Below are 25,439 nucleotides of genomic sequence, written 5' to 3' on the forward strand. Positions count from 1 at the left end.
GGGGATAAAGAATATGTACATAAAGATATATGAATGAGTGATGGTACAGAGCGGCATAGGCAAGATACAGTAGATGGTATAGAGTACATTATATACATATGAGATAAGTATGTAAACAAAGTGGCATAGTTAAAGTGGCTAGTGATACATGTATTACATAAAGATGCAGTAGATGATATCTACTGCGTCCTGGCATAGAGTATGTGATCGGAGTTAAGAGGTTGCACCCATTTGGTTTTGAAGTATTGAAACCAAACCATATGATTTGAATGATGAGTATTTTATTAAGCAACATGGAAAGGTGATAATTTCAAATAGGCTACATGTCATATTAAACAGCATATAAACACTAGGTCAGTAGCCAGACAGGTAGCCTAAATAAATGAATTATTTAGACTATAATATTAGCCTATTTCAGTTATTTCAAGGCTATAGCCTACAAGAAATTAATTGTGAATCATTTGTTGGTGCGACACACTAGGCTGGTGGTAACATTAAGCACTCAGCATTTACATTTTGTTGTATTAAATCATTATAGTCTATAAATTGCGCATATAGGCTATGACTTCGAATTAAATGGGCTCCCGAGTAGCGCAGCGGTCTAAGGCACTGCATCTCAGTGCTAGAGGCGTCACTACCGACTCTGGTTTGATTCCAGGCTGTATCACAACCGGCCGTGATTGGGAGTCCCATAGGGTAGCGCACAATTTGCCCAGCGCCGTCCGGGTTAGTGTTTGGCCAGTGTAGGCCGTCAATGTAAATAAGAATATGTTCTTAACTGACTTGCCTAGTTAAATAAAGGTAAAATCATTTTAAAAAATTAACAAAATGTGTTGCCTTTTGAATTCACTTTTAGAAACACGAGTTTGGCCTGTAGCTTGGAGTCTGTAGCTTCAGGCTCATGCAATGTTGCTGAGAATACCCTTTTTCCACTCTTGCAGAGCCAATAGGGATGCTTAACACCCTTCGTGCCACTCTTGCTAGACTGGCCAGGGATGCAGAGTTAAATAAAAAAAAATCTGGAAGGTAGGCCTAAAGGTTTTTAGGCAGAATAGCCCTATCAAAACAGAAAGCTCCATGAAAGAGGTCATATGTCAGGTCTATTGGGCCAAAATCAATATGTGTGTGTGGATAATAGAACGAAAATGAACTAAACTTTTAAGAGATCCGATTTTTCATTTATAAATGGTTTGCTACAATGACTCACTTAGCTAGCTACCAACCTCGTTCCTTTCTGTTAGCATATGCATGTAGTACACTATCAACAAGCTTTCGGGATATGTGTCTTTTCAGATTCCACAATGATTCTTTAGTTGTGGACACTACATCACCGCACTCCCTCTCTTACTCTTGTTCCTCCTCATCTTTGTAAGCACCTTTTGTGTTTTATCAGTTTCTTTATGAAAATATTTAGCGAATTCCATGACAGTAGCTAAAGCAATGGGCTTATAGCAGCACCCAAGTAGCCTACAAATGCATGCTGGGCTGGGCATGCCCTGAACCTGCGAAGTGAACGGTACTGGACCAAAATTGTTCCGGGCGAGAAGGCAGACAAGGCAGACGCTCTAGCCTTTGGGGAAACTCGCTCTGCGCTCCAGTCAAATTAGGCACTCTCCACTCCTCCCTCCGCTCACATACTCTGTCCTGGCATCACACTGCCAGGTCTTTGATCTCCCTATAGGCTGTATCAACGTCGTCGGTGATCAGGCCTACCAATTAATATTTATTCATATCACGTGTCGTGAACAGTCGTTTGATCAGTCTGTTAATATTTTAACTTTTAAGGAAATGTATATATAGCATTGAAGTACTATTCTTTGTTTACTTTCTAGATGTATAATTAGGCCTAGATATAGCCTATTTATGTAGACAAAAATGTCTTAAGAGAAAAAGGTGTCCTTAGTCGCCTTGCGTTAACCTATTGTTGACATTACATCTACTTTTACTTTTTAACCTGAAGTGTTTAAAATTGTGTCAAAACACGTTTGTGGGTCCTTCCTGTGGACTCAGCTGATTTCAGAGTATTGATTGACGCACTCTTTACACATGACTTTGATGTACCGGGCTATATGTGGCACTTTCTTGTTGAAAATGGCAAATGCTGCCTTCTAGGCATTTATGACGTTAATGACAGAAGTGATTGTGGAGAATGAAAGTAGAGCTTTCAATCTGTTGACTGTGGCAAGGTTGCCAATGAAGGTCTGCTTTCATCTGGTGCTGTATAGAACAGATGGCTTGTCATGGGAATAGTGGGGGTAGAATAGAATCTCTTCATATTGTTTAAGGTCATATGCTCACAATTGTTGTTTTCATGTCAACAGAATGAAGTATAGGCAACATGCTGCTTTTGTTGAAATTGTTGAGGGACCTTTTTGCCTCTTCCCCCCTCTCCTTTCTTCAGAGGAGCCTCCACAGGAGAATGGGGTTATCCAGACCACCCAGGACCAGCACAGCTCCATCTCTCCGCCATCCTCAACAGTGTCTGGGGCCCCAGACGACGAGCCCTTCTCTACATACTTTGAGGAGAAGGTGGCAATCCCAGAGGATGTCACCCAGGTACTGAGGCCATTACATAGCTTATGACCTCACAGGGATTATTAACACAGCCTATGACCCCCAGGTTCTATGACATCACAAGGAATACTATGGTTCTTTCAAGACAATTCAAAACCTCAGAGTTAAAAGTGTGCATATATTGTTTTGCGTAGAGCTTTCTGTTGGTTGATTCTGATACTTTCCAAGTTGGAAACTCAAACATTTGACTTGGAAATATAAAGGTGAGCTCTATTTCCAAGTCGAAAGTTTGAGATGTTTTGAACGCGGCATTAACTCAGAGCCTATGGCATCAAAGGGCTTTCATGACCGCATATGGACTCTGACCTCAAAGTTATTGAGTCATCGAGCCTATGGAATCACAAGAGTTATTATAACCTCACCAGGTATGACATCACAATGATTATTGAGACATAGAGCCTATGACATCACAGGGATTATTATCTGTCTGACATCATAGAGATTATTATTACCTCAGTCCGTGACATCACAGGGCCTCAGAGCCTAATACATTAAGTTTATGACCTGTATAAAGTGATATACACAAAGTTGCTTTGACTATAGAATAGTTTAGAAATTATGAATCATCCTAACTTCAATGACAGATAATACTTCATGCTAAGATTTATTTTCAGGCGTTAACTGTGCTATTTGTGATTCTCTCGTTCAGATGTTCAGTTTCCGTAAACTCTGGGCCTTTACGGGACCTGGTTTCTTGATGAGCATCGCCTATCTGGACCCAGGGAACATCGAGTCTGATCTACAGTCTGGAGCTAAAGCTGGCTTTAAGGTGAACACAGACACAACATCAGCCACGGGTGACCTTCACTCTCTAGCGGCAGGGGTACTATGCTCAAAAACTATGGCAAAAAAGTATTTAATCTGCAAAGTTCTATCTCCGTTTGACAGTGAAGTTGTACTTTATTCCATTCAATTCTATAATCAGCATACCCTGTTCCCTCTGGTCTTTTTGCTCTTAGTTATCTCTTTCATTGACTCATTTAATCCCATGCTTCATTACCACTGTACCGTTCTCCCTCTTTCAGCTCCTGTGGGTATTGTTAGGGGCCACCATCATCGGCCTCCTCTTGCAGAGGTTGGCTGCACGCCTGGGGGTTGTCACAGGGATGCACCTAGCAGAGGTCTGCAACCGCCAGTACCCTACTGTGAGTATCCCTCCCTCGCCTTACACACACACTCCAGTTCTTCATACACACTCCGGGATAACACCATATAAAAGGGTTTGGTTTTGTTTAATGTAATTTAATGTGGTTGCTGTGCGTGTTATATCCAGTCTTGTTATTCACACCTCCATCCCCTCCTCACTCCCAGGTTCCTCGTATTATCCTGTGGCTGATGGTGGAGCTGGCCATCATTGGCTCAGACATGCAGGAGGTCATTGGCTGTGCCATTGCCTTCAACCTCCTCTCTGTTGGCAGGTAGCTACAGTACCACCAGCCAGACTATAATTTACTACACTAAGGATCAAATTTTATTTGTCACATGCTTCGTAAATACGTGTGGACGAACAGTGAAATGCTAACTTACGGGACCTTCCCAACAATGTAGAGACAAACATATAAATAGTAGAAGAAATAGAAAAATAATAACACAAGGAGTTTGCTATATACACAAGGTACCAGTACTGGGTCGATATGCAGGGGTACGAGGTAATTGAGGTAAATATGTATAGGTAGGGATAAAGTGACTAGTCAACGGGATAGATAATAAACAGTAACAGCAGCGTATGTGATGAGTCAAAAGAGATTAGTGCAAAAAGGGTCAATGCCTATATTCTGTGTAGCTATTAGTTAACTTTTGAACTATTTAGCAGTCTTCTAGCTTGGGGGGTAGAAGCTGTTCAGGGTCCTGTTGGTTCCCGACCTGGTGCATCGGTACAACTTGCCATGCGGTAGCAGAGAGAACAGTCTGACTTGGGTGGTAGGAGTATTAGACCATTTTTAGGGCCTTCCTCTGACACCGCTTGGTCTAGAGGTCCTGGATGGCAGGGAGCTCGGCCCCAGTGATATACTGGGCCGTACGCACTACCCTCTGTAGCGTCTTGCGGTCAGATGCCAAACAGTTGCCATACCAAGCCGTGATGCAGCCAGTCAATATACTCTCAATGGTGCAGCTGTAGGACCTTTTGAGGATTTCAGGGCCCATGCCAAATCCTTTCAGCCTCCTGAGGGGGAAGAAGTGTTGTTATGCCCTCTTCACTATTGTGTTGATGTTTGTGGGCCATGATAGTTCCTTAGTGATGTGTACACCAAGAAACTTGAAGCTCTCAACCTGCTCACAACAGCCCAGTGGATGTAGTCCACAATCAGCGCCTCTGTCTTGCTGACGTTGAGGGAGAGGTTTTTGTCCTGGCACCACACTGCCAGGTCTCTGACGACCTCCCTGAGGCTGTCTCGTTGTCGGTGATCAGGCCTACCACCGTTGTCATCGGCAAACTTAATGATTGTGTTTGAGTTGTGCGCCATGCAGTCATCGGTGAACAGGGAGTACAGGAGGGGACTAAGCACTCACCACTAAGGGGCCCCTGTGTTGAGGGTCAGCGTGGCAGATATGTTGTTGCCTACCCTCACCACCTGGGGGCGGCCCATCAAGAAGTCCAGGATCCAGTTGCAGAGGGAGGTGTTTAATCCCAGAGTCTTTAGCTCAGTGATGAGCTTGAAGCTTGAATACTGAGTTGTAGTCAATGAACAGCATTCTCACATAGGTATTCCTTTTATCCAGGTGTGAAAGGGCAGTGTGGAGTGCAATAGAGATTGTGTTATCTGTTGGAGTGGTATGCGAATTGGAGTGGGTCCAGGGTGTCTGGGATGATGATGTTGATGTGAGTTATGACCAGCCTTTCAAAGCATTTCATGGCTACAGATGTGAGTGCTACGGGGCAATAGCCATTTAGACAGTTTACCTTGGTATTCTTGGGCACAGGGACTATGGTGGTCTGCTTGAAACATGTAGGTATTACAGACTGGGTCAGGGAGATGTTGAAAATGTCAGTGAAGACACCAGCTGGTCAGTGCATGCTCTGAGTACGCGTCCTGGTGATGCTTCTGGCCCTGTGGCCTTGAGAATGTTAACCTGTTTAAAGGTCTTATTCACATCGGCTATGGAGAGCGTGATCACACAGTCGTCCGTAACAGATGGTGCATGCATAGTTGAGTGTTGCTAGCTTCGAAGCGCGCATAGTTGGTATTTAACTTGTCTGGTAGGCTCGCGTCACTGGACAGCTCGCGTCTGGGTTTCCCTTTGTCAGTGCATTCGGAAAGTATTCAGACCCCTTGACTTTTTCCACAATTTGTTATGTTACCGCCTTATTCTGAAATGGATTAATAAAATCATCAATCTACACACAATACCCCATAATGACAAAGCCAAAACAGGTTTTTAGATATTTTTGCACATTTATAAGAAACAGAAATACCTCAAAATTGAGCTCGGGTGCATCCTGTTTCCATTGATCATCCTTGAAATGTTTATACAATTTGATTGCAGTCCACCTGTGGTAAATTCAATTGATTGAACATGATTTGGAAATGCAGACATCTGTCTATATAAGACAGGATTGTGTTGAGGCACAGATCCGGGGAAGGGTACCAAAAAATGTCTGCAGCATTGAAGGTACCCAAGAACACAGTGGCCAACATCATTCTTACATGGAAGAAGTTTGGAACCAACAAGACTCTTCCTAGAGCTGGCCGCCCGGCCAAACTGAGCAATAATGGGGTGGTCGGGGAGGTGACCAAGAACCCGATGACTCGGACAGAGCTCCAGAGTTCCTCTGTGGAGATGGTCGTCCTTCTGGAAGGTTCACCCATCTCTGCAGCACCACCAGTCAGACCTTTATGGTAGAGTGGTCAGACGGAATTCACTCCTCAGTATAAGGCACATGACACCCCGCATGGAGTTTGCCAAAAGAGACCTAAAGGACTCTGACCATGATTAACAATATTGATGAAACCAATATTGAACTCTTTAGCCTGAATACCAAGCATCACATCTGGAGGACTAGTCAGGATCGAGGGAAAGGTGAACAGAGTAAAGTACAGAGAGATCTTTGATTAAAAAAAACTTCTCCAGAGCGCTCAGCACCTCCAACTGGGGTGAAGGTTCACCTTCCAACAGGTCAACAACCCTAAGCACACAGCCAAGACAATGCAGGAGTTGCTTCAGAAGAAGTCTCTGAATGTTCTTGAGTGGCCCAGCCAGAACCCGATCGAACATCTCTGGAGAGACCTGAAAATAGCTGTGCAGCTATGCTCACCATCAAACCTGACAGAGCTTGAGAGGATCTGCAGAGACGAATGGGAGAAACTCCCCAAATGTTCCAGGCTTGTAGCGTCATACCCAAGAAGACTCGAGGCTGTAATCGCTGCCAAAGGTTCTTCAACAAAGTACTGAGTAAAGGGTCTGAATATTTAAGTAAATGTTATATTTCAGTTTTAGATTTTTAATGCATTTGTAAAAAATTCTAAAAAACAGTGTTTGCTTTGTCATTATGGGGTATTGTGTGTAGATTGATGGGGGGGGGGGGTTTAACCCATTTTAGAATACGGCTGTAACATAACAAAAAACGTGGAAAAAGTCAAAGGGTCTGAATGCACTGTATAATGAATGCACTGTATAACCTTTGTTCAAAAGTAGTGCACAATATAGGGAATAGGGTGCCTCTGGTCAAAAGTGGAGATGCAGACATGCAGTGACTTTTGGGATGTAGACATAGACATAAAACGGCCGCTCTAGGGGTCAATTTATTGGGCTCAAACTAACATTGTTGTTTGCCATCTACCAGGATTCCACTTTGGGGAGGTGTCCTCATCACCATCATTGACACTTTTGTGTTCCTCTTTCTAGATAAATATGGTGAGTGTTTCTTTGACGCACACCAAGATGTGTATGTGATTTAATGGTCCTTGGGTACTGGTGTGTATCAATTTCTGCCTGGGTGTGTTTCAATGTGATTTTCAACTTTTGTTTTTTAGGCCTGAGAAAACTTGAAGCCTTCTTTGGGTTTCTCATCACAATCATGGCTGTAAGCTTTGGGTATGAGGTAAGAACAAGTTTTTCTCTGTATTGATCATTAACACTTTCCAACTTCTCCCGTAGACCTGGCAGCAGGTTTGATAATATATACCGTAGCTTTGATAGAATTTAGTAGGTTTTTGTTTCTGCGTTTGTGTATCTGACTGTCTTTTCTTGTATGTGCCTGTAGTATGTGATGGTGCGTCCGGACCAGGGGGAGCTGCTGAAGGGGATGTTTCTGCCGTACTGTGAGGGCTGTGGTCCTGCCCAGATGGAGCAGGCTGTGGGCATCGTAGGAGCCGTCATCATGCCCCACAACATCTACCTGCACTCAGCTCTCGTCAAGGTAGGTCTCTTGCATTATGACATGGTGCAGGGGAGTCAAAGACCTGCTTTGACATAGTATGACCCCTCAGATCCTCCATTATACAGCTGAACCATTGAGAGCATCTTGACTGGCTGCATCACCGCTTGGTATGGCAACTGTGGCATCCGACCGCAAGGCACAATAGTGTAAGACTTTCACTGACATCGTACAGGGGAGCTAAATGCCTTTACTGTGACAGTGCAGTTTAGTCAAATAAGTAATTGGGACATAGTACAAGGAATCAGACCTTCACTATGACTTAAGACCAAACAAGGGCCAACCGAAATTTGACTTCCGCTTTTAACCCAATGCCTCTGAAAGACAGACATACATAGGCTTCCATAAGGGTCTTTCTATAAATAATGGGGCCAATGTGTGACATTGGGATCAACATTTGAAATGCTTTGAAACGTACAGAAAAAAGATTTTCATGCAGTTCCACATATGTACTTAGAGGAATGAATATATGCAAATTGGCCCATAACTCCAGCTATACAACAACATAGGCCTAGGACTATACATCCTTTAAGCAGGGTTCATACAGACATTGATAAGTCAAATTCAAGGACTTTCATGGACCTTTTAAAATACTTAATTGTGATGTTCAAGGACCTCAATGTTATATAGGGCCTAATACAGAACCCCCCCTCCCCAACAAAAAAAAAACATGCTAAAAGTGTCAGAAAAAGTAGGCCATTATCACTTTAAGAATAATGCATTTTGTAGGTCTTGCCAATGCATTGATATTCAAATGATTAAATGTGAGAATGTAGACATTGCCTGACGAAATAGATTTTCTGTAGACTATGGCAGACGCAGGCACACATAAAAAGCGGTAGCATTAATCTCACCATTTTTAATCTCACAGTCGCTGTTTTTATAATGAGAAAGTGACCAAAAACCAGGTTGCTTTTTTAAACAGAAGGATTTGTATGGAAAGCCAAGTTGAAGCCAACATTAGATGTTGTCCTCATAATAACCGCACATGGTTTTACCTCAACAGAGTAGAGTAACTCCCTTCAATTGAAGTAGCGGGAAACAAACGAAAGTGGCGACATCTCTCTCATTAACTGATCAAAAATGAAATCACAGATAATTAAAAGGGTGTTCATTATGACTTATAAATTGTCTCCAATAATTACAAGGACTTTTCAAGCAACAAATTGAGGTAATGTCTGATTTTTAAGGTTGGCCTATTCGACTATTTTAATTTCTGAGCTCCAAGTTCAAGTTGTTGTCTTTAAGCCCCTCGTATTGTTTAAATTGCAGGTGTAACATGGAAAACAAAATGTATTTGTCATGTTATTTAATTACCAGAACATATTGTGAATAAGCCCACTGAACAAAAATATAAATGCAACATGTAAAGTTTTGGTCCCATGTTTCATGAACTGAAATAAATGATCCCAGAAATGTTCCATATGCACATTATACATACGCATTTATACTTTGCCAAAAGTAATCTATCCACCTTACAGGTGTGGCATATCAAGAATCTGATTTAAACAGCATGATCATTGCACAGGTGCACCTTGTGCTGGGGACAATAAAAGGCCATTCTAAAATGTGCAGATGTCTCAGGTTTTGAGGGAGCTTGTAATTGGCATGCTGACTGCAGGAATGTCCGCCAGAGCTGTTGCCAGGTCATTTAATGTTCATTTCTCTACCATAAGCCGCCTCAACGTCATTTTAGAGAATTTGTCGGTACGCCCAACAGGCCTCACCCGCAGACCACATGTATGGCATCGTTTGGGCGAGCGGTTTACTGATGTCAACACTGTGAACAGAGTGCCCCAAGGTGGTGGTGGGTTTATGGTATGGGCAGGCATAAGCTACGGACAACAAACATAATTGCATTTTATTGATGGCAATTTGAATGCACAGATATAACGTGATGATATCCTGAGGCTATTTGTGGGGACTTTTTTTTTTTAAGGTATCCGTGACCAACCGATGCTTATTTCTATTCCCAGTCATGTGACATCCATAGATTAGGGCCTTATTTCCTCGTATGAAATGTAACTCAACAAAAACCTTTTGAAATAGTTGCAATTTATTTTTATTTCACCTTTTATTTAACCAGGTAGGCAAGTTGAGAACAAGTCCTCATTTACAATTGCTACTTGGCCAAGATAAAGCAAAGCAGTTCAACACATACAACAACACAGAGTTACACATGGAGTAAAACAAACATAGAGTCAATAATACAGTAGAAAAATGAGTCTATATACAATGTGAGCAAGTGAGGTGAGAAGAGAGGTAAAGGGGAAAAAAGGCCATGGTGGCGAAGTAAATACAATATAACAAGTAAAACACTGGAATGGTAGATTTGCAGTGGAAGAATGTTTACATATTTGTTCAGTATACTTTGTCATTATATCCAGAATAAATCATAGGAACAGGGTTTGGTTTTGCGCAATATTCTATCCCAGTGGATCCCAAACTGTGCGCGGGGTTAAAGGAACTCTGTCTGTGGAAATCAACATCTAAGAGGTTAAAGGAACTCAGTCCAGCTTTAAACTTACTCTTGAAAGTTGTAGTAGTAGAATGCACAAGGTATAATTTTGAAATTGGAATCAGTTCCTCTTATCATGTCAGTCATTGCAGACCTTGGAGAGCTATTTATAACATGTCAGAAATGTCCAGATTAACTGGCCCATGTCAGCTAATGTTTTTTTAGACCATAGATATTGGTGCAATTTTTTTGTAACTTTTAGTGACACATTAGACATGGCAACATGTATTGAATTGCAAGAAAACTTGATTTAAAATTGCAGATTTTTTTTTGCACCCCATGACAAAATGTGTAGAATTGCACGAAATTAGCTTTAACCTGAAAAATTCTCTCCACCAACAAGTGGGTTGTGAAGAGTTTGTGTTATGAACAGTGCATTTACCCATATAAATAGGCATGACTCGTGCTCAGCGGGGGTGCAGGATGTTGCCCAATGCTGGAAGGGGGGCCCCGAGTGATAAAGTTTGAGAACCCCTGGTCTATCCTACTGTTAGGTTCTAATTATCAGTGTAAGAACTCGACGGACACTATGAAAGCTTAAACCAAATGTATTCTTCCCAAAGGATCGAACAGGTGAATCGACAAAGACATGGTTACAATAGTGGTGGTATATGTACCCCACTTTGGGTGGAGTCTCCTCCTTCTCGCTAAACATTGCTTTATTACTAGGTAGGAAACTAAGTGATATGGGAAATAAACGGTTCCTCTTCCCTTAACCTGACCTGACCTCGGCCCCCTCATTACATTTACATTTAAGTCATTTAGCAGACGCTCTTATCCAGAGCGACTTACAAATTCCACGGCTCTCTCCCCTTATCAGTACTGCCACGTGTGACCGTTTCCCCTGCACTCAGCCCCTCCCACCCAACATAACCCTTCCTCCTACAGACAACTCATGGTGTAAACCCTCAGCTATTGCACCTCTCATGTCTCTATTAGATCTTATGATTAATAATAGTTAAAGCTCAGAAATCCAAACCCATCACTACACAATTGCACACAGCAGACTCATATGAACTCATTACCTTGATGCGTTCTCTGTTAAATCTAACAAGATGCTTCTGTAAATCAAGCAGACAACAACAGATCCATATCAATTTGCTAGGGATATTTCGAGCCAACGTAGAACCAGGCACAACTGTCTTCACTTGCGTAATGAATGAGACTCCAAAATATGTTGGACCAGTGGTTCCCAAACTTTTTATAGTCCCGTACCCGTTCAAACATTCAACCTCGAGCTGTGTATCCCCTCTATCACCAGGGTCAGCGGACACTCGGATGTTGTTTTTTGCCATCATTGTAAGCCTGCCACACACACACACAGTATACGATACATTAATTAAACATAAGAATGAGTGTGAGTTTGTCACAACCGGCCCGTGGGAAGTGACAAAGAGCTCTTATAGGACCAGGCCAAAAATAATAATATTCAATTATTTTGCTATTTATTTAGCCATCTTACATTTAAAACCATATTTGTTCATTGAAAATTGTGAATAACTCACTTCAGCATAATGAGAAGGGTGTGCTTGAAAGGATGCACATAACTCTGCAATGTTGGGTGATATTGGAAAGAGTCTCAGTCTTTAATCATTTTCCACACACAGCCTGTGCCTGTATTTAGTTTTCATTCTAGTGAGGGCTGAGAATCCACTCTCACATAGGTACGTGGTTGCAAAGGGCATCAGTGTCTTAACAGCATGATTTGACAAGGCAGGATACTCTGAGCGCAGCTCAATCCTGAAATCTGGCAGTGGCTTCTGATTTAAATTACATTTTCACAGAACCGCTTGTTGCAATTTCGATGAGGCTTTCTTGTTCAGATATCGGTAAGTGGACAGTAGGCAGGGCATGAAAGGGATAATGAATCCAGTTGTTTGTGTCGTCCGTTTCGGGAAGGTAACTGCGTAATTGCACACCCAGCTTACTCAGGTGCTTCGCTATATCACATTTGACATAAGCTTGTTCATTTGCACACAAAAAAAAATCAATGATGGGAAGACCTGTGTGTTCTTGTTAATGCAGACAGAGAAGAGCTCTAACTTCTTAATCTTAGGCTCAATTTTGTCCCCCGCACATTGAATATAGTTGCGGAGAGTCAATGTAATCCTATATTCAGATCATTCAGGTGAGAAAAAAACATCACCCAGATAGGCCAGTCTTGTGAGAAACTCATCATCATGCAAGTGATCAGACAAGTAAAAATTGTGGTCAGTAAAGAAAACTTTAAGCCTGTCTCTCAATTTTTTTTAAACGTGTCAATACTTTGCCCCTTGATAACCAGCGTACTTCTGTATGTTGTAAAAGCGTTACTGCTTGCTGCCCATATCATTGCATAGTGCAGAAAATACATGAGAATTCAGGGGCCTTGCTTCAACAAAGTTAACCATTTTCACTGTAGTGTCCAAAACGTATTTCAAGCTGTCAGGCATTCCTTTGGCAGCAAGAGCCTCTCATGGATGCTGCAGTGTACCCAAGTGGCATCGGGAGCAACTGCTTGCATGCTCGTTACCACTCCACTATGTCTCCCTGTCATGGCTTTTGCGCCATCAGTACAGATACCAACACATCTTGAACAGCAAAGTCCATTTGATGTCACAAAGCTATCCAGTACTTTAAAAAGAGCCCCTCCTGTTGTCCTGGTTTGCAGAAGAAGATGTCTTCCTTAACTGACCCCCCCATAAACATAATGGACATATACCAGGAGCTGTGCCTGGCCCGCCACGTCTGTTGACTTATCCAGCTTTAACGCATAGAATTCACTGGCTTGTATGCTAAGCAGTAATTGTTTCAAAACATCTCCTGCCATGTCACTGTGTTGGGAAACAGTATTGTTTGATGAAGGCATTGTCTGTATAGTTTTTTCTCACAGCATTGTCCCAGCCATATCTGCCGCAGCAGGAGGAATTAAGTCCTCCACAATAGAATGGGGCTTTCCTGTCCTAGCCACTTGGTAGATCATCATATAAGACACTTCTAGCCCCTTCTTATTAATGGTATCTGTTGCTTTTATACATGTCTTACTACTTGAAAGTCATCTTAATTCTCGCTAAAAAAACTTCCGTGGCTTATTTTTGATATTGGCATGTTCTGTTTCTAAATGTCTGCGCAATAGTGAAGGTTTCATTGAGTTGTGAGTCAGTACTTTTGCGCATAGGAAAGGCACTACTCCCAATATGTGACCCCCAAATCAATGTAGTTCTCATCATATTTGCACCTCTTCGATGGTCCAACGTCCTTGTCTGTTGTTCGGGGCTTTCCCGGGTAAGGGGGCAGTAGCTCTTCGGCTGCATCAGATTCACAACTGTCAGTGTCCATGCTAGCTATGCTAACAACACATGTAGAATTACTGATTCTAGCATTGGATGTGCTTTTGAAAGCAGAACAACTTGTGTCGTCGACAGGTGCAGGTGTAGTACTGCTGGTCGTAGCAGTACTACCAGTAGAGCTGGTATGTGTCTCTATGGACGCGGGCCTTACTCTTTAATTATTTATTTTTATAATTGATCAGTTTTCAAGCAAACGGAATGAGCAGCAGCTACTTTTGGAATTCCCGCGAGAGAGTAATGGTTTAATGTGATTGGATGTTAATTATTGGACTTGGCTACCTGTATTTGACATTGTGTTGTTATTTCGCTCATTTCACTATTTTTGGCAGTGAAATGAGGCTACTCAGGCGAGGAAATAAAACCTCATCCAAATGTATAAACCCGTTTGAAAATCTAAATGGACTGTTTGAAAATGTGAATCACATTTTTATTTGGCGTACACCCGACGGCACCTGGGGTACCCCCGTTTGGGAATACCTGTTCTGGACATTCCTCGCAAACTCTTTTTTTTCCAGCACTTGGGCTGTTGTTGCATCACATGTGCCATCACAACAGCTGTTTGTCTCTTGATTGTCATTTGGAAAATTCCTTCTTGGATCAGATGATGTGAAAATATCACGGCTTAACTAATCAGCTGGACACCAAATGCATAATTATTGAAGAACCACGTTAATGATTGCATCGATTTAGGTTTTAAGTATCAAGGTAAGGTGAATCTTTTGGTTGGAAGCATTTGATTTTGCAATCGCATACATTATTTTGAATTTGTGTGCCCATGAAAACTGGGAATTGATACCAGCAACCCTCCAGTTTGCCAGCTCACTTCCTGCCTCCGGTTGCTGGCTCTCCTCTGTAACCTCTAGGCTACCTGCCGCCCCAGAGCCATCATAGACCTTCACTATGACATATATAATATTAGTGAATACATTTTGAGAATAATTGGAACAGAATCATTGCAACAGTTTTGGGGCAAACAACCTGAAAGTCCAATGTCACAGCAATTGTGATTTTATATTTTAATTAATATGAATGATATTTTATTGTCTAGTCTCGGTCAATAGATCGTGGGAACAAGAAGGAGGTGAAGGAGGCCAACAAATACTACTTCATCGAGTCGACTATCGCTCTCTTCATCTCCTTCCTCATCAACGTCTTCGTTGTAGCAGTGTTTGCCGAGGCCTTCTACGAGAAAACCAACATTGAAGTGGTGGGTATAATGACTAACCAGACCCAGCATGTCATCTTATGTCTCAGAATGTAACACTCCTTTACAGATGTTTTATTTAAGCAATAAGGCCCGAGGAGGAGTGGTATATGGCCAATATACCACGGTTAAGGACTGTTCTTATGCACGACGCAACACGGAGTGGCTGGACACAGCCCTTAGTCGTGGTATATTGGCCATATATTACAAACCTCCGATGTGCCTTATTACTATTATAAACTGGTTACCAACCTAATTAGAAGAGTAAAAATAACTATTGTCATACTTGTGGTATACGGTCTGATATACCACGGCTATAAGCCAATCAGCATTCAGGGCTCAAACCACCCAGTTTATAAATAGTAATATAGCATGGCCAGTATGGCACCTCTAAATCAGTGACGTCCTTTGTTTGTGATGTGCTGCTGCTCTTCTCTGTGTGTCACAGAATGCAATGTGCAATGCATCAGACAGTCCACACACAGACCTCTTCCCCCTGGACAACAGCAGGCTACAGGTGGACATCTACAAGGGGGTACGTCTTTAATGGATTAACAACAGTCTACATGGCCTCCTGTGATAGGAAATGACAGGATCTGTCAATACATTTGTCATTAAATAACATTTATTTAGGTCTTGATAAGATGCATAACACTGTCTTTCTGTATGTATCTGTCTGTCTCTCTCTTGACTGTACAGGGGGTTGTGCTGGGTTGTTTCTTTGGCCCTGTAGCCCTCTACATCTGGGCCATCGGGATCCTTGCTGCCGGACAGAGCTCCACCATGACTGGCACTTACTCTGGCCAGTTTGTCATGGAGGTGAGAACGTGCTGATATACTCATTGACTGTGTTTCTGTGTGTTTGAGAGAGTTTGCAAATTGTATTGTTAACCATTAGTGTGTGTGTGTGTTGGAGATAATGGGTTTTGTGTGGGTGTGTTGACTGTTAGTTTTCTCTCTCTCTTTGCCCCTGCCTCAGGGTTTCTTGAATCTGCGTTGGTCCCGTTTTGCACGGGTTCTTCTCACCCGCTCCATCGCCATCTTCCCCACCCTGCTGGTGGCCATCTTCCAGGACGTGCAACACCTGACGGGCATGAACGACTTCCTCAACGTGCTGCAGAGCATGCAGGTCGGAGCGAGTGGGAGGTCTGGGGACATGGAGGACAAAGAGAGAGAGGAGACAGGGAGGCTTGACAGAGAGGAGACATGAGGGCTGGGGACATGCAGGTCAGAGAGAGGAGACAAGGGGGCAGGTCAGAGAGAGTAGAGGCTGGGTCTGGGGACATGCAGGTTAGAGAGGGAACACCATGGAGACTGGGTACTGCTGTCCTCCCAGTGCAGCTAATCAGGGCTGGCTGGGAGTCTTTTAGGGTGTTATGCTGATGCTTGTATTCAAAGGTATAGAAGGGGACTGAATGCAGTCAGTTTTAACTGTTCTTTCTGCCTTTCCTTGTTCTATAGCTGCCGTTTGCTCTGATCCCCATCCTGACCTTCACCAGTCTGACATCCATCATGAATGACTTCGCTAATGGACTGTGAGTCATCATAACCCTCTACCCCAGAGATGGGTGGCAGGTCTCCTGCCAGGTAGGGGTTAGAGCGTTGGGCCAGTAACCGCTTGTTCGAGCCGGCAAGGTGAAAAATCTGTCGATATGCCCTTGAGCAAGGCACCTAACCTTAATTGCTCCAGGGTTGCCTTTGATAATGGCTGACCCTGACTCTGAGGGGAGTTGTGATATGCAAAAAAAAAAAAAAAAACATTTCCGATTCACAGATGCGTATAATTCATACATACATAAAATAGGAAAAATATAAGCACCCACCAAATTATTATTATATGACTTCGATTGGTTCTATGTTTTCACCGATAGACCAATTAATTCATAGACGTGATGACAGGGATGCGTCTCAAACATAACCTACTTTTCTACTTGTGCTGAGCGATTAGTGCTTTTTGAGGTTGGTTCAGTTATTAAAAAATCATCAGTATTATTTTAAACATTAAATGCATTTTGAAATAATGACATTAAAATTATTTTAGAGCTTCCCTCAGCCATCACCTGCCTTTTTCCTGCCACTGACAGTGGGTTGAATTCTGTAACAACACAGAATAAAACAATAAGAGCCCCATGATGGTAGTGAATGCCTATTACTGCTTCTCAACCAAAATGTAGTCACATTACTTACTTTAATACAATATTTCAGTTGTGTATATTACTTAGTTTTTATTTGATGACTTTATAATTTAATTCCTTTAAATCATCATCTAATTTTACATTTACATTTTGAGTCATTTAACAGACACTCCTATCCAGAGCGACTTACAGTTAGTGAGTGGATTCATCTTAAGATAGCTAGGTGGGACAACCACATATTACAGGCATAGTAGTTGAGGTGAGGAGATTATTTAAGATATTATTTGAAGAGTTATGGTTTCAGGTGCTTTTGGAAGATGAGCAGGGACTCTGCTGTCCTAGTTTCAAGGGGAAGCTGGTTCCAACATTGGGGTGCCAGGACAGAGAAGAGATTGGGCAGAGTGGGGGCTGCCCTCCCATTATCGTTGGGAGGGCCAAGAGACCAGAGATGGTAGAACGGAGTGCTCGGGTTGAGATGAAGGGTTTGAGCATAGCCTGACGGTAGGAAGGGGCAGTTCCTCTTTTTGTTTTGTAGGCAAACACCATGGACTTGTAGTGGAACATTTGAGTTATTTTAGCAGATGCTCTTATCAAGAGTTACTTACAGTAGTGAAAGCTATGTTTTTTTTTAACTGGTCCCCATGGGAATCGATCCCACAACCCTTGTGTTGCACTCGCCATGCTACCAACTGAGCCACACGAGACTCCATCTCATCTCTGCTCAAGCAGTAGCAGCCAGCCAGACAACCATCTGTTATTTCTGTGCTTCTCATTGAACAAGTCATCCTATTTAGGTAGGATAGTAGTAGCTAAACTATCAATCAGGTAGAGCTACCTCACGAACTGCCTGTCCCTCTCTTCGTTGTGTTGTCATTCCTCTTTCATGCGGTCTCCTATGGTCTGTGTGTATCCACCTCTTTCTGTGGCCGGAAAGAACAGGCGTAATGGATTATGGTCATTCATTATAGTTAATTACCAAGTTTCTGCGTTGAGCTAGGTTGAATATTTGCCTAATGAAAACTACAACTTCCAATGAGCCCAGTGTCCAACATAGTTCTTGACTTAATTTATCTTGTGAATTACTTGATTTCTCTAGAGAAACTAATTAAACCGACGTCTGTCAATTAGCTGTTTAATAACCGAACCCCCCCCTGAAATTTTGGTTCATCGCTCAGCACTATTCCCTACATAATATACTACTTTTGAACAGGGCCTGTAGGAAATAAGGGTGCCATTTTGGAATGCAGTTAGATTTTCTGTATTTGCACTGATAGAGAAATGATTTCATACATGTGATGACGGTGACAATTTATCATTGTGCCAACTTACCATCTCAGCTGTGCCTGTGCTCCTCAGGGTGTGGAAGATAGGCGGAGGGGTGGTCATCCTGGTGGTCTGTGCCATCAACATGCACTTTGTGGTGGTCTATGTGACCAGCCTAAGCAGTGTGGCTCTCTATGTGCTGGCGGGCTTTCTTTGTATAGCATACCTATGCTTTGTGGGCTACCTGGTGAGTTACTATAGCAGTTATTATAACACCATGGACCGGGCTAGATTAGCACATAACACTGTATATTAACATCAGAATGAGGTGATTACTTTTCAATGCTGAATACTGAATGCAGGGTTTGGAAAGATTCATTGTAAACTATTATAGGGAGTACAATGACCCTCTTCTGACCTCCTACCCTCTTTGTGTGTGTCCACAGGTGTGGCATTGTCTGATAGCCCTGGGGGTCTCCTGTCTGGACGTGTCCTGTCTGGCCAGCAGGGTAAGCAACAACATACCTTCTGTGTTCATAGAGGAACAGCCAGAGTATGACACCTAAAACTGAACAAGACAGTGTTAAAAAGATAGACCAACACAAATGTTGGCTGTGCACACAACCTGCTGGTTGTCAAAGAACGGTGGCAATTCACAGGGTGTCTGGAGGTTCGTAGTCTTAAATTCATTTATCTGTTTTCAAAGATGTTAGAGGATGTTAGAGAGCTATCCACGTGTGCGCCTCTGCGTGTGCCAGTGCGCGTCGGTCCGTTGCCAGAGGAGAGAACAAGGTAGCCTTTAGAATTTGATAGACACCAAGACTAGAGTTGGGACGCTAAACCGAAAATTGCTGACACTGTCATTTCCCTCTTAACAAAGCAATTTTGCTTACATCGGTGATTCGGCTACACAACATGCCTGCAGATTATTTGGTTCTAAAACCGTTATTTGGTTAACAGTAATGTGCATTCACCTGCTTCCCACAATGAAAGTATCTGCCGTTTCCTTGTTTCGTTGCTGGCTCTCACTCCCGCTCCACTCTTTGCACACGGAGTAAAGGAAGAGATCCATTCTGATAGGCGCAAGCGTACTGACAGTTGAGCAACATTTCAAAATGTAGGCTAATTGCAGGAAAGACCGTTTTTAAAACAACTTACTGTTAAAAAAGAGGAACGTCTCTGCTTTATGAGTATACCAATTATTTCTCAACTGTCAATATAGAGGAAATAACACCACTTTACAAGCATAGTATGTAATTGAGATTATGTGCCGGTAGAATGGAGTGGAGAGCGCCATTTGTGGTGAATAGTTATCAAGTAGCCTATATAGGTCTATCAATGGAAAGTTTTTGTAGAACATCAAATGTACTGTTAGATCAATTGCATTGCTATCTATATAATATTTAGAGTTAGCAATCTAGCTAATGTTTTTCGAGTTCCCATTTCCTCAGGTGATAAATTATGTAGCATATAGCCTAGGCCAATATGCACAAAATATGCAGGCAAATTCATATCTCAAAAGATATCTGATTATTCTGGATCCTATTTTGACATGTTGCACATCAAAATATCCATTATGCATTCCCTGAACATGTTAGATGAAATAGCTCACTTCTTTCGTGTCTTACTTTGCAGTGGAAAAAGTCAGTCTAGAGCCCTCCTACTTAGCTACCTTGCTTTGAAGTATAGCTATTTGATAACTGATTTAATGAATGAGGGAATTATTTTATTAAACTTTCTGGTTGTAGGCTAATGTTCAAATGTTATATCATAATACCTCCAGGAGAGCTACTGGGTGAGTAGACATTTATTTCAGCCCAACTCTAGCACCAGATTCTACAAATTCACTGCTCAACAGGACCTTGTTAAGCTGACTCTGTTGTTTGAGTAGTGCTGAATCAAAAGCCTGCACACCCAGTGTACATTTGACTTTAAGGCATTTTTTTATTTCAGCCCAACTCTATTGAGTGAGCATTAAGCTGGTATTGGTATCGAAGCCAAAATTCTGAACATTTAGTTTGAAATCTAGCTATTGGGGTAGCCTAAACAAATGCAGATGAGCAACCCCATGCTTCAGCCATCTATAGCATAGCCACTATGCTACTAAATTCCTTAGACTACAGGACAAATGCTCATGGCTAAAATGGCACACCTGCCTGATAATATGAGCCATGTAGGCTAAAGCCTTTGGTGAAAGAGCTAGCCCTAAAAATACTCATTTTTTTTGCCAACATGGGCTCATTTCTAGAGGGGAATATTAGCAGGTGTATGGAGCACGCAGACCTTAAAATTTGTATTTAAATTGCATTCCGAGTAGCATTAATAAGGTCTTAAATAAAACTTAATTGAATCTGCAGATATCCTGGATTTAACATGTATAATCATTGGGAAATGAACACAAAATGAAGCCTGAACAGAAATGACGCACCAGCTGTGCACAACGGACATTATGTAAACCCCAATGACAACAAATACACTTGTTCCTGTTCAGAGGCCTCCCTTTCCCTTTTGAGAGGATTCATTTTTGATATCCTATCTTTCATGCTCAAGCAGAGCAAGTGTGACTTGTTCTCATGTTTGTCAATGAGAGAACTAAGTTTGAATTCGATTTCTCTCAAATTATTGCAGTCCTATTCCAGGTTAAGATGTGAAAAGTTAATCTTGCACAATGGAAATTAATATCCTGCTGACATGATAATAAGCCCAAGTCTACAGTATTTGGAAACTGCTATCTATTTGGTATTTGAACATTATTGTACACTACATGAACAAAAGTATGTGGACACCTGCTCATCAAACATCTAATTGCAAAATCATGGGCATTAATATGGAGTTGGTCCCCCCATTGCTGCTATAACAGTCTCCACTTTTCTGGGAAGGCTTCCCACTAGATGTTGGAACATTGCTGTGGGACTTTCTTCCATTCAGCCACGAACATTAGTGAGGTGGGCACTGATGTTGGGCGATTAGGCCTGGCTCACAGTGCACCAGAGTCCAATGGCGCCGAGCTTTCACCTCTCCAGCCCACACTTGGCATTGCGCATGGTGATTTTAGGCTTGTGTGCGGATGCTCGGCCATGGAAACCCATTTCATCAAGCTCCCGACTAACAGTTATTGTGCTGACATTGCTTCCAGAGGCGGTTTGGAACTCAATAAAGTGTTGCAACTGAGAACATACTATTTTTACGCGCTATACGCTTGTGTGGCCTACCAATTTGCGGCTAAGCCGTTGTTGCTCTCCTAGACTTTTCTACTTCATAATAACAGCACTTACAGTTGACCGGGGCAGCTCTAGCAGGGCTAGTCTGTAGCAACCACTTCATAATAATAATTGAACACTCACAATCACTTGATGAAAAGGGCTTTGCTGCTTACAGTACATAGCCTATGCACAGTCAACATACAACTGCTTAAGCATTTCCCAGGAATGGTTAATGAGTTGATGAATGAGATCCTACCAATCGAGTGCTTATGACATTCAGTAATAAGAGAATCATACTCGCATTGCATGAGATTAACCATCTCTCACGCTCTTCTTCACTTCTCAACAGATGCTGACTGGCCACAATGACATTTACCTGCTGAAGGACATGGACAGCGACACGATGGTGGAGAGATTAGAAGAACACGTTGGAGGAGTGGTTATTAACAGTGATCCAGTCCGTAGCTAGAGAGAATTCACAGGGGTGACCTAACATGGAGGATGCAGTGCACCACCTGTGCCTTAGTGCCAGCCAGACCTTCGTAAGTGCCCATCCTCATCATCTGACCCTTACAAGAAGCCTTGAACCCCTCACTTGACATTCCACTAGGCAGGTAGCCTAACTATGATTGGCATTATATGAAGGTTAGGCCTATGATCAAGTTTACCCCAATGAGTTGTTGGTTTTTATCATGTCGAGCATGCTTGATCAACGTGGCACTATAAAAATTCGGCAAATGAGACGGCTTTTTCACGGGACAGCATTTTTATGACTTTGAAAAGCTGTGATCATTTTATATGGGAAATACACTGTGTGTAGTGAGTTTGTTACAAAAAAGGCAATTGCCACCAATTTATATGCATGTACGTTGTAGAATTTTTTTAAATTTATGAACACACAGAGAACTTCATTTTCGTAAGACTTTATCAGAGCAAGCACTTAAAGGGCCAATTCACAGTTGTTACATCCATTTTTGAGCATATAACTTAATGATATACACTGAGTACACAAAATATTAGGAAGACCTCCCCACAACCCCCTTTGCCCTCAGAACAGACTCAATTCGTCGGGCATGGACAGGAATGCTGGTACATGGTGACTCCAATGCTTCCCACAGTTGGCTAGATGTCCTTTGGTTTGTGGACCATTCTTGATACATACGGGAAACCGTTGAGCGTAAAAAAAACAGTAACGCTGCAGTTCTTGACAGAAACTGGTGCGCCTGGCACCTACTACCATATCCTGTTAAAAGGCACTTGAATCTTTTGTCTTGCGCATTCACCATCTGAATGGCACAGATACAAAATCCATGTCTCAATTATCTCAAGGCTAAAAGTCCTACACTGATTGAAGTAGATTTAACAAGTGACATCAATAAGATATCCTAGCTTTCACCTGGATTTACCTGCTCAGTCTTTCATGGAAAGAGCAGGTGTTCTTAATGTTTTGTATTCTCATTGTATATCAATTGTTTCTTGAAGAATATTACTTAGAAATGCCTCATGACCATAGTTCAGTCGTACCCCATCAGAACACAGTACATCAAATCTTGGAGGGTCAGTCCTTGCATCCATAGCGCGGTCTATGAATTTAAGTGGTTACATTTCTCCAGGCCCATCCCTCAGCTTTTTATCAAAACAGCTTTGTCTGCTTTGTTATTGTTTCAAGTGCGGATTGGCCCTTTAAGAACAATTTCCTAACCCAGTTGCTCTGGCACTTGCAATTATAACTCCCCAGGGCTCCTGAGTGGCGCAGCGGTCTAAGGCACTGCATCCCAGTGCAAGGGGCGTCACTACAGTCCCTGGTACGAATCCAGGCTGCATCACATCAGGCCGTGATTGGGAGTCCCATAGGGCGGCGCACAATTGGCCCAGCGTCGTCCGTAATTGTAAATAAGAATTTGTTCTTAACTGACTTGCCTAGTTAAATAAAGGTTACTTTTTTTAAAGTAAAAAATAACTGGAATATCTTGGCCACGTTTTTATTTATTAATTTTAAAAAATAAGGTATGCGCCCACTGCCCGGCTTAAACTGGGGCAGGGGTGTTCAAAATAATTCTACATTTTATTTATAAAACACAATTTATCACACTCAAGGTGCTAATAGATAAATATTTTAGATTTTGTGTGGAGTCATTTAAAATTTTCTACAAATGTCCTGCTATTTTGGTCATTCCCTCCAAAGCACCCCAGTAAAACTAAAGCTTTGGCTTTACAGTGAAAGGCATAAAAGCAGCCCACATGCCCAAATTATCCCATTTCCTTAAAATAATTTCTCAGGGAAAATGTTAATGTGATACTAACAATTGTACTGACCTCTTTCTGTGAATTCAGTGTTTTTGTTAGTACAAAACTCTACCCATTGAAATTCTGTTGAAGTTTAAATTCATACCCAAAGCCCAATATAATGAAAGATGCAGGCCTTTTCTGCTTCTTGACCCGGTCTATGAAGTTAAGGTGTCACTGCTAAATACAGCTGATGACCATTGTAGAATTTACATATATTTATAGACTGACATTTTGAGAGTAGATCTATCATAAATAAAAGGTCTCTGAGTGTGCATGATCACACCACTTTAGTGAAGTCATTACCCTGGATTGTTTTAATTATGAAATCTTCATACAGAAGTCATTCACTTGTATGGTTTACATGTTTAGATTTGACATTTATTTTTAATGTGGAATTTTATGTACTGTAAAGCCAGCATTTGTATTTGGTCAATTTAACAATCGCATAGATATCTTGACTTTATTTTTTATATATATCTTTTTCAAAGGAAACTAAAGTATCAACAGTTTGTGGCTGTTAAGTTTTGCTGGTACCATACATTTTTGATGAATAAAATGACATCATGCCAAATAAAATAACTTTGTTTTTTTGTCACTCTCCAAAATAAATCATTAAATACTTTTCACTAATGTCCCTATGTACAAACTCATTAACGGTATTATATATATTTTTTAAACAGTCCGGACACTGAAAATATCATCTTTGAGACCCATGAGGTTTTTGTCAATACTTCTCTTTAGGGAAGTAAACGTTCTTTATAGTAAGGGTTACATGGAGAAAATCGGGCCGCTCTGAAATGAAATTGGATGGCTCTCCCTTCAGCAAAATATATTTTATCTAAACCCTCCCCCAACGCTTGGGGGGAAAAAAACAAGTAACCATCCCCTATATCCAAAATAATAATTAAATCAAAGTGGATAGCAGAGAACATTCCTACCATTTTCCCTCACTTCCTGGACAGATTAGAGCCTTAGATAAGCAGTTTTAGAAACTGTTCTTCATCCTGTAAGCATCACATGGCAACACAGGAGTTGATAGCACAGAGGGCTGCAGGCCAGAAAGTTGTGGGTTCGCAGACCACCGTGGACAAGAGTAGGGGTGGAATGAATGTCTTTATAGTAAAAGCATTGCATGGATCTATCATTGTATTTGCAGGTCTGAGAAAAACTGGCCTTTTTCTAAAAATGTCATGCAATTCTACATATTAGCAGAATTTTTTAATGCCACACAAATGACCAAAATTACAGGCCTCTCTCTGTCCATTCTTATCTTATTTCTACAATGCTAAATCAGTGTGTCTTGTTGGCAAACAATTAAATCTGTGACAATCAATAGGAATCTGAGCATAGTATTTTCAAAAGTTAGGTCTACTTTTCCACCCCAGACAGAGTAGGCCTACCAATGCAGAAATATGTAAGCTTTGACTACTGGCTACTCTTCTTCTGTGACTTAACTCAACGAGAGTTGGTCATAAGTGTTTACCTAAAAGCTGTCTGGGTTTTTATTTGATTTCACCTTTATTTAACCAGGTAGGCCAGCTGAGAAC

The 25,439-nt window shown here is 41.8% G+C and overlaps 1 protein-coding gene and 1 long non-coding RNA gene across 4 annotated transcripts in view; one reads left to right on the forward strand and one right to left on the reverse strand.

The window, feature by feature from the left end:
- Positions 1-24,518, forward strand: part of LOC115143061 (natural resistance-associated macrophage protein 2-like) — a 47,731-nt gene extending 23,213 nt beyond the window's left edge. For 2 of the 3 annotated variants that reach the window (XM_029683073.2, XM_029683074.2), the window contains exons 3-17: positions 2,402-2,556; positions 3,224-3,343; positions 3,600-3,719; positions 3,886-3,992; positions 7,358-7,428; positions 7,548-7,615; positions 7,778-7,933; positions 14,847-15,005; positions 15,451-15,537; positions 15,702-15,821; positions 15,982-16,131; positions 16,464-16,537; positions 18,494-18,647; positions 18,847-18,909; positions 21,953-24,518. In XM_029683073.2, the coding sequence (XP_029538933.1) occupies positions 2,402-2,556; positions 3,224-3,343; positions 3,600-3,719; positions 3,886-3,992; positions 7,358-7,428; positions 7,548-7,615; positions 7,778-7,933; positions 14,847-15,005; positions 15,451-15,537; positions 15,702-15,821; positions 15,982-16,131; positions 16,464-16,537; positions 18,494-18,647; positions 18,847-18,909; positions 21,953-22,072 (1,724 nt within the window). In that variant the 3' untranslated portion in view covers positions 22,073-24,518. Of the gene's footprint in view, positions 1-2,401; positions 2,557-3,223; positions 3,344-3,599; positions 3,720-3,885; positions 3,993-7,357; positions 7,429-7,547; positions 7,616-7,777; positions 7,934-14,846; positions 15,006-15,450; positions 15,538-15,701; positions 15,822-15,981; positions 16,132-16,463; positions 16,590-18,493; positions 18,648-18,846; positions 18,910-21,952 lie in introns of those variants that run through there. The other variant, XM_029683075.2, reaches the window with a different exon arrangement.
- LOC115143063 (uncharacterized) lies at positions 16,019-19,835 on the reverse strand. The gene is made up of 2 exons (XR_003865594.2): positions 19,375-19,835; positions 16,019-18,968 (listed from the first exon to the last, which is right to left on the reverse strand). It is a non-coding gene; the product is annotated as an uncharacterized LOC115143063 (long non-coding RNA).
- Positions 24,519-25,439: the final 921 nt, after the last annotated feature.

This window comes from Oncorhynchus nerka, linkage group LG15 (assembly GCF_034236695.1).
Source record: "Oncorhynchus nerka isolate Pitt River linkage group LG15, Oner_Uvic_2.0, whole genome shotgun sequence".
NCBI classification, from domain to species: domain Eukaryota; kingdom Metazoa; phylum Chordata; class Actinopteri; order Salmoniformes; family Salmonidae; genus Oncorhynchus; species Oncorhynchus nerka.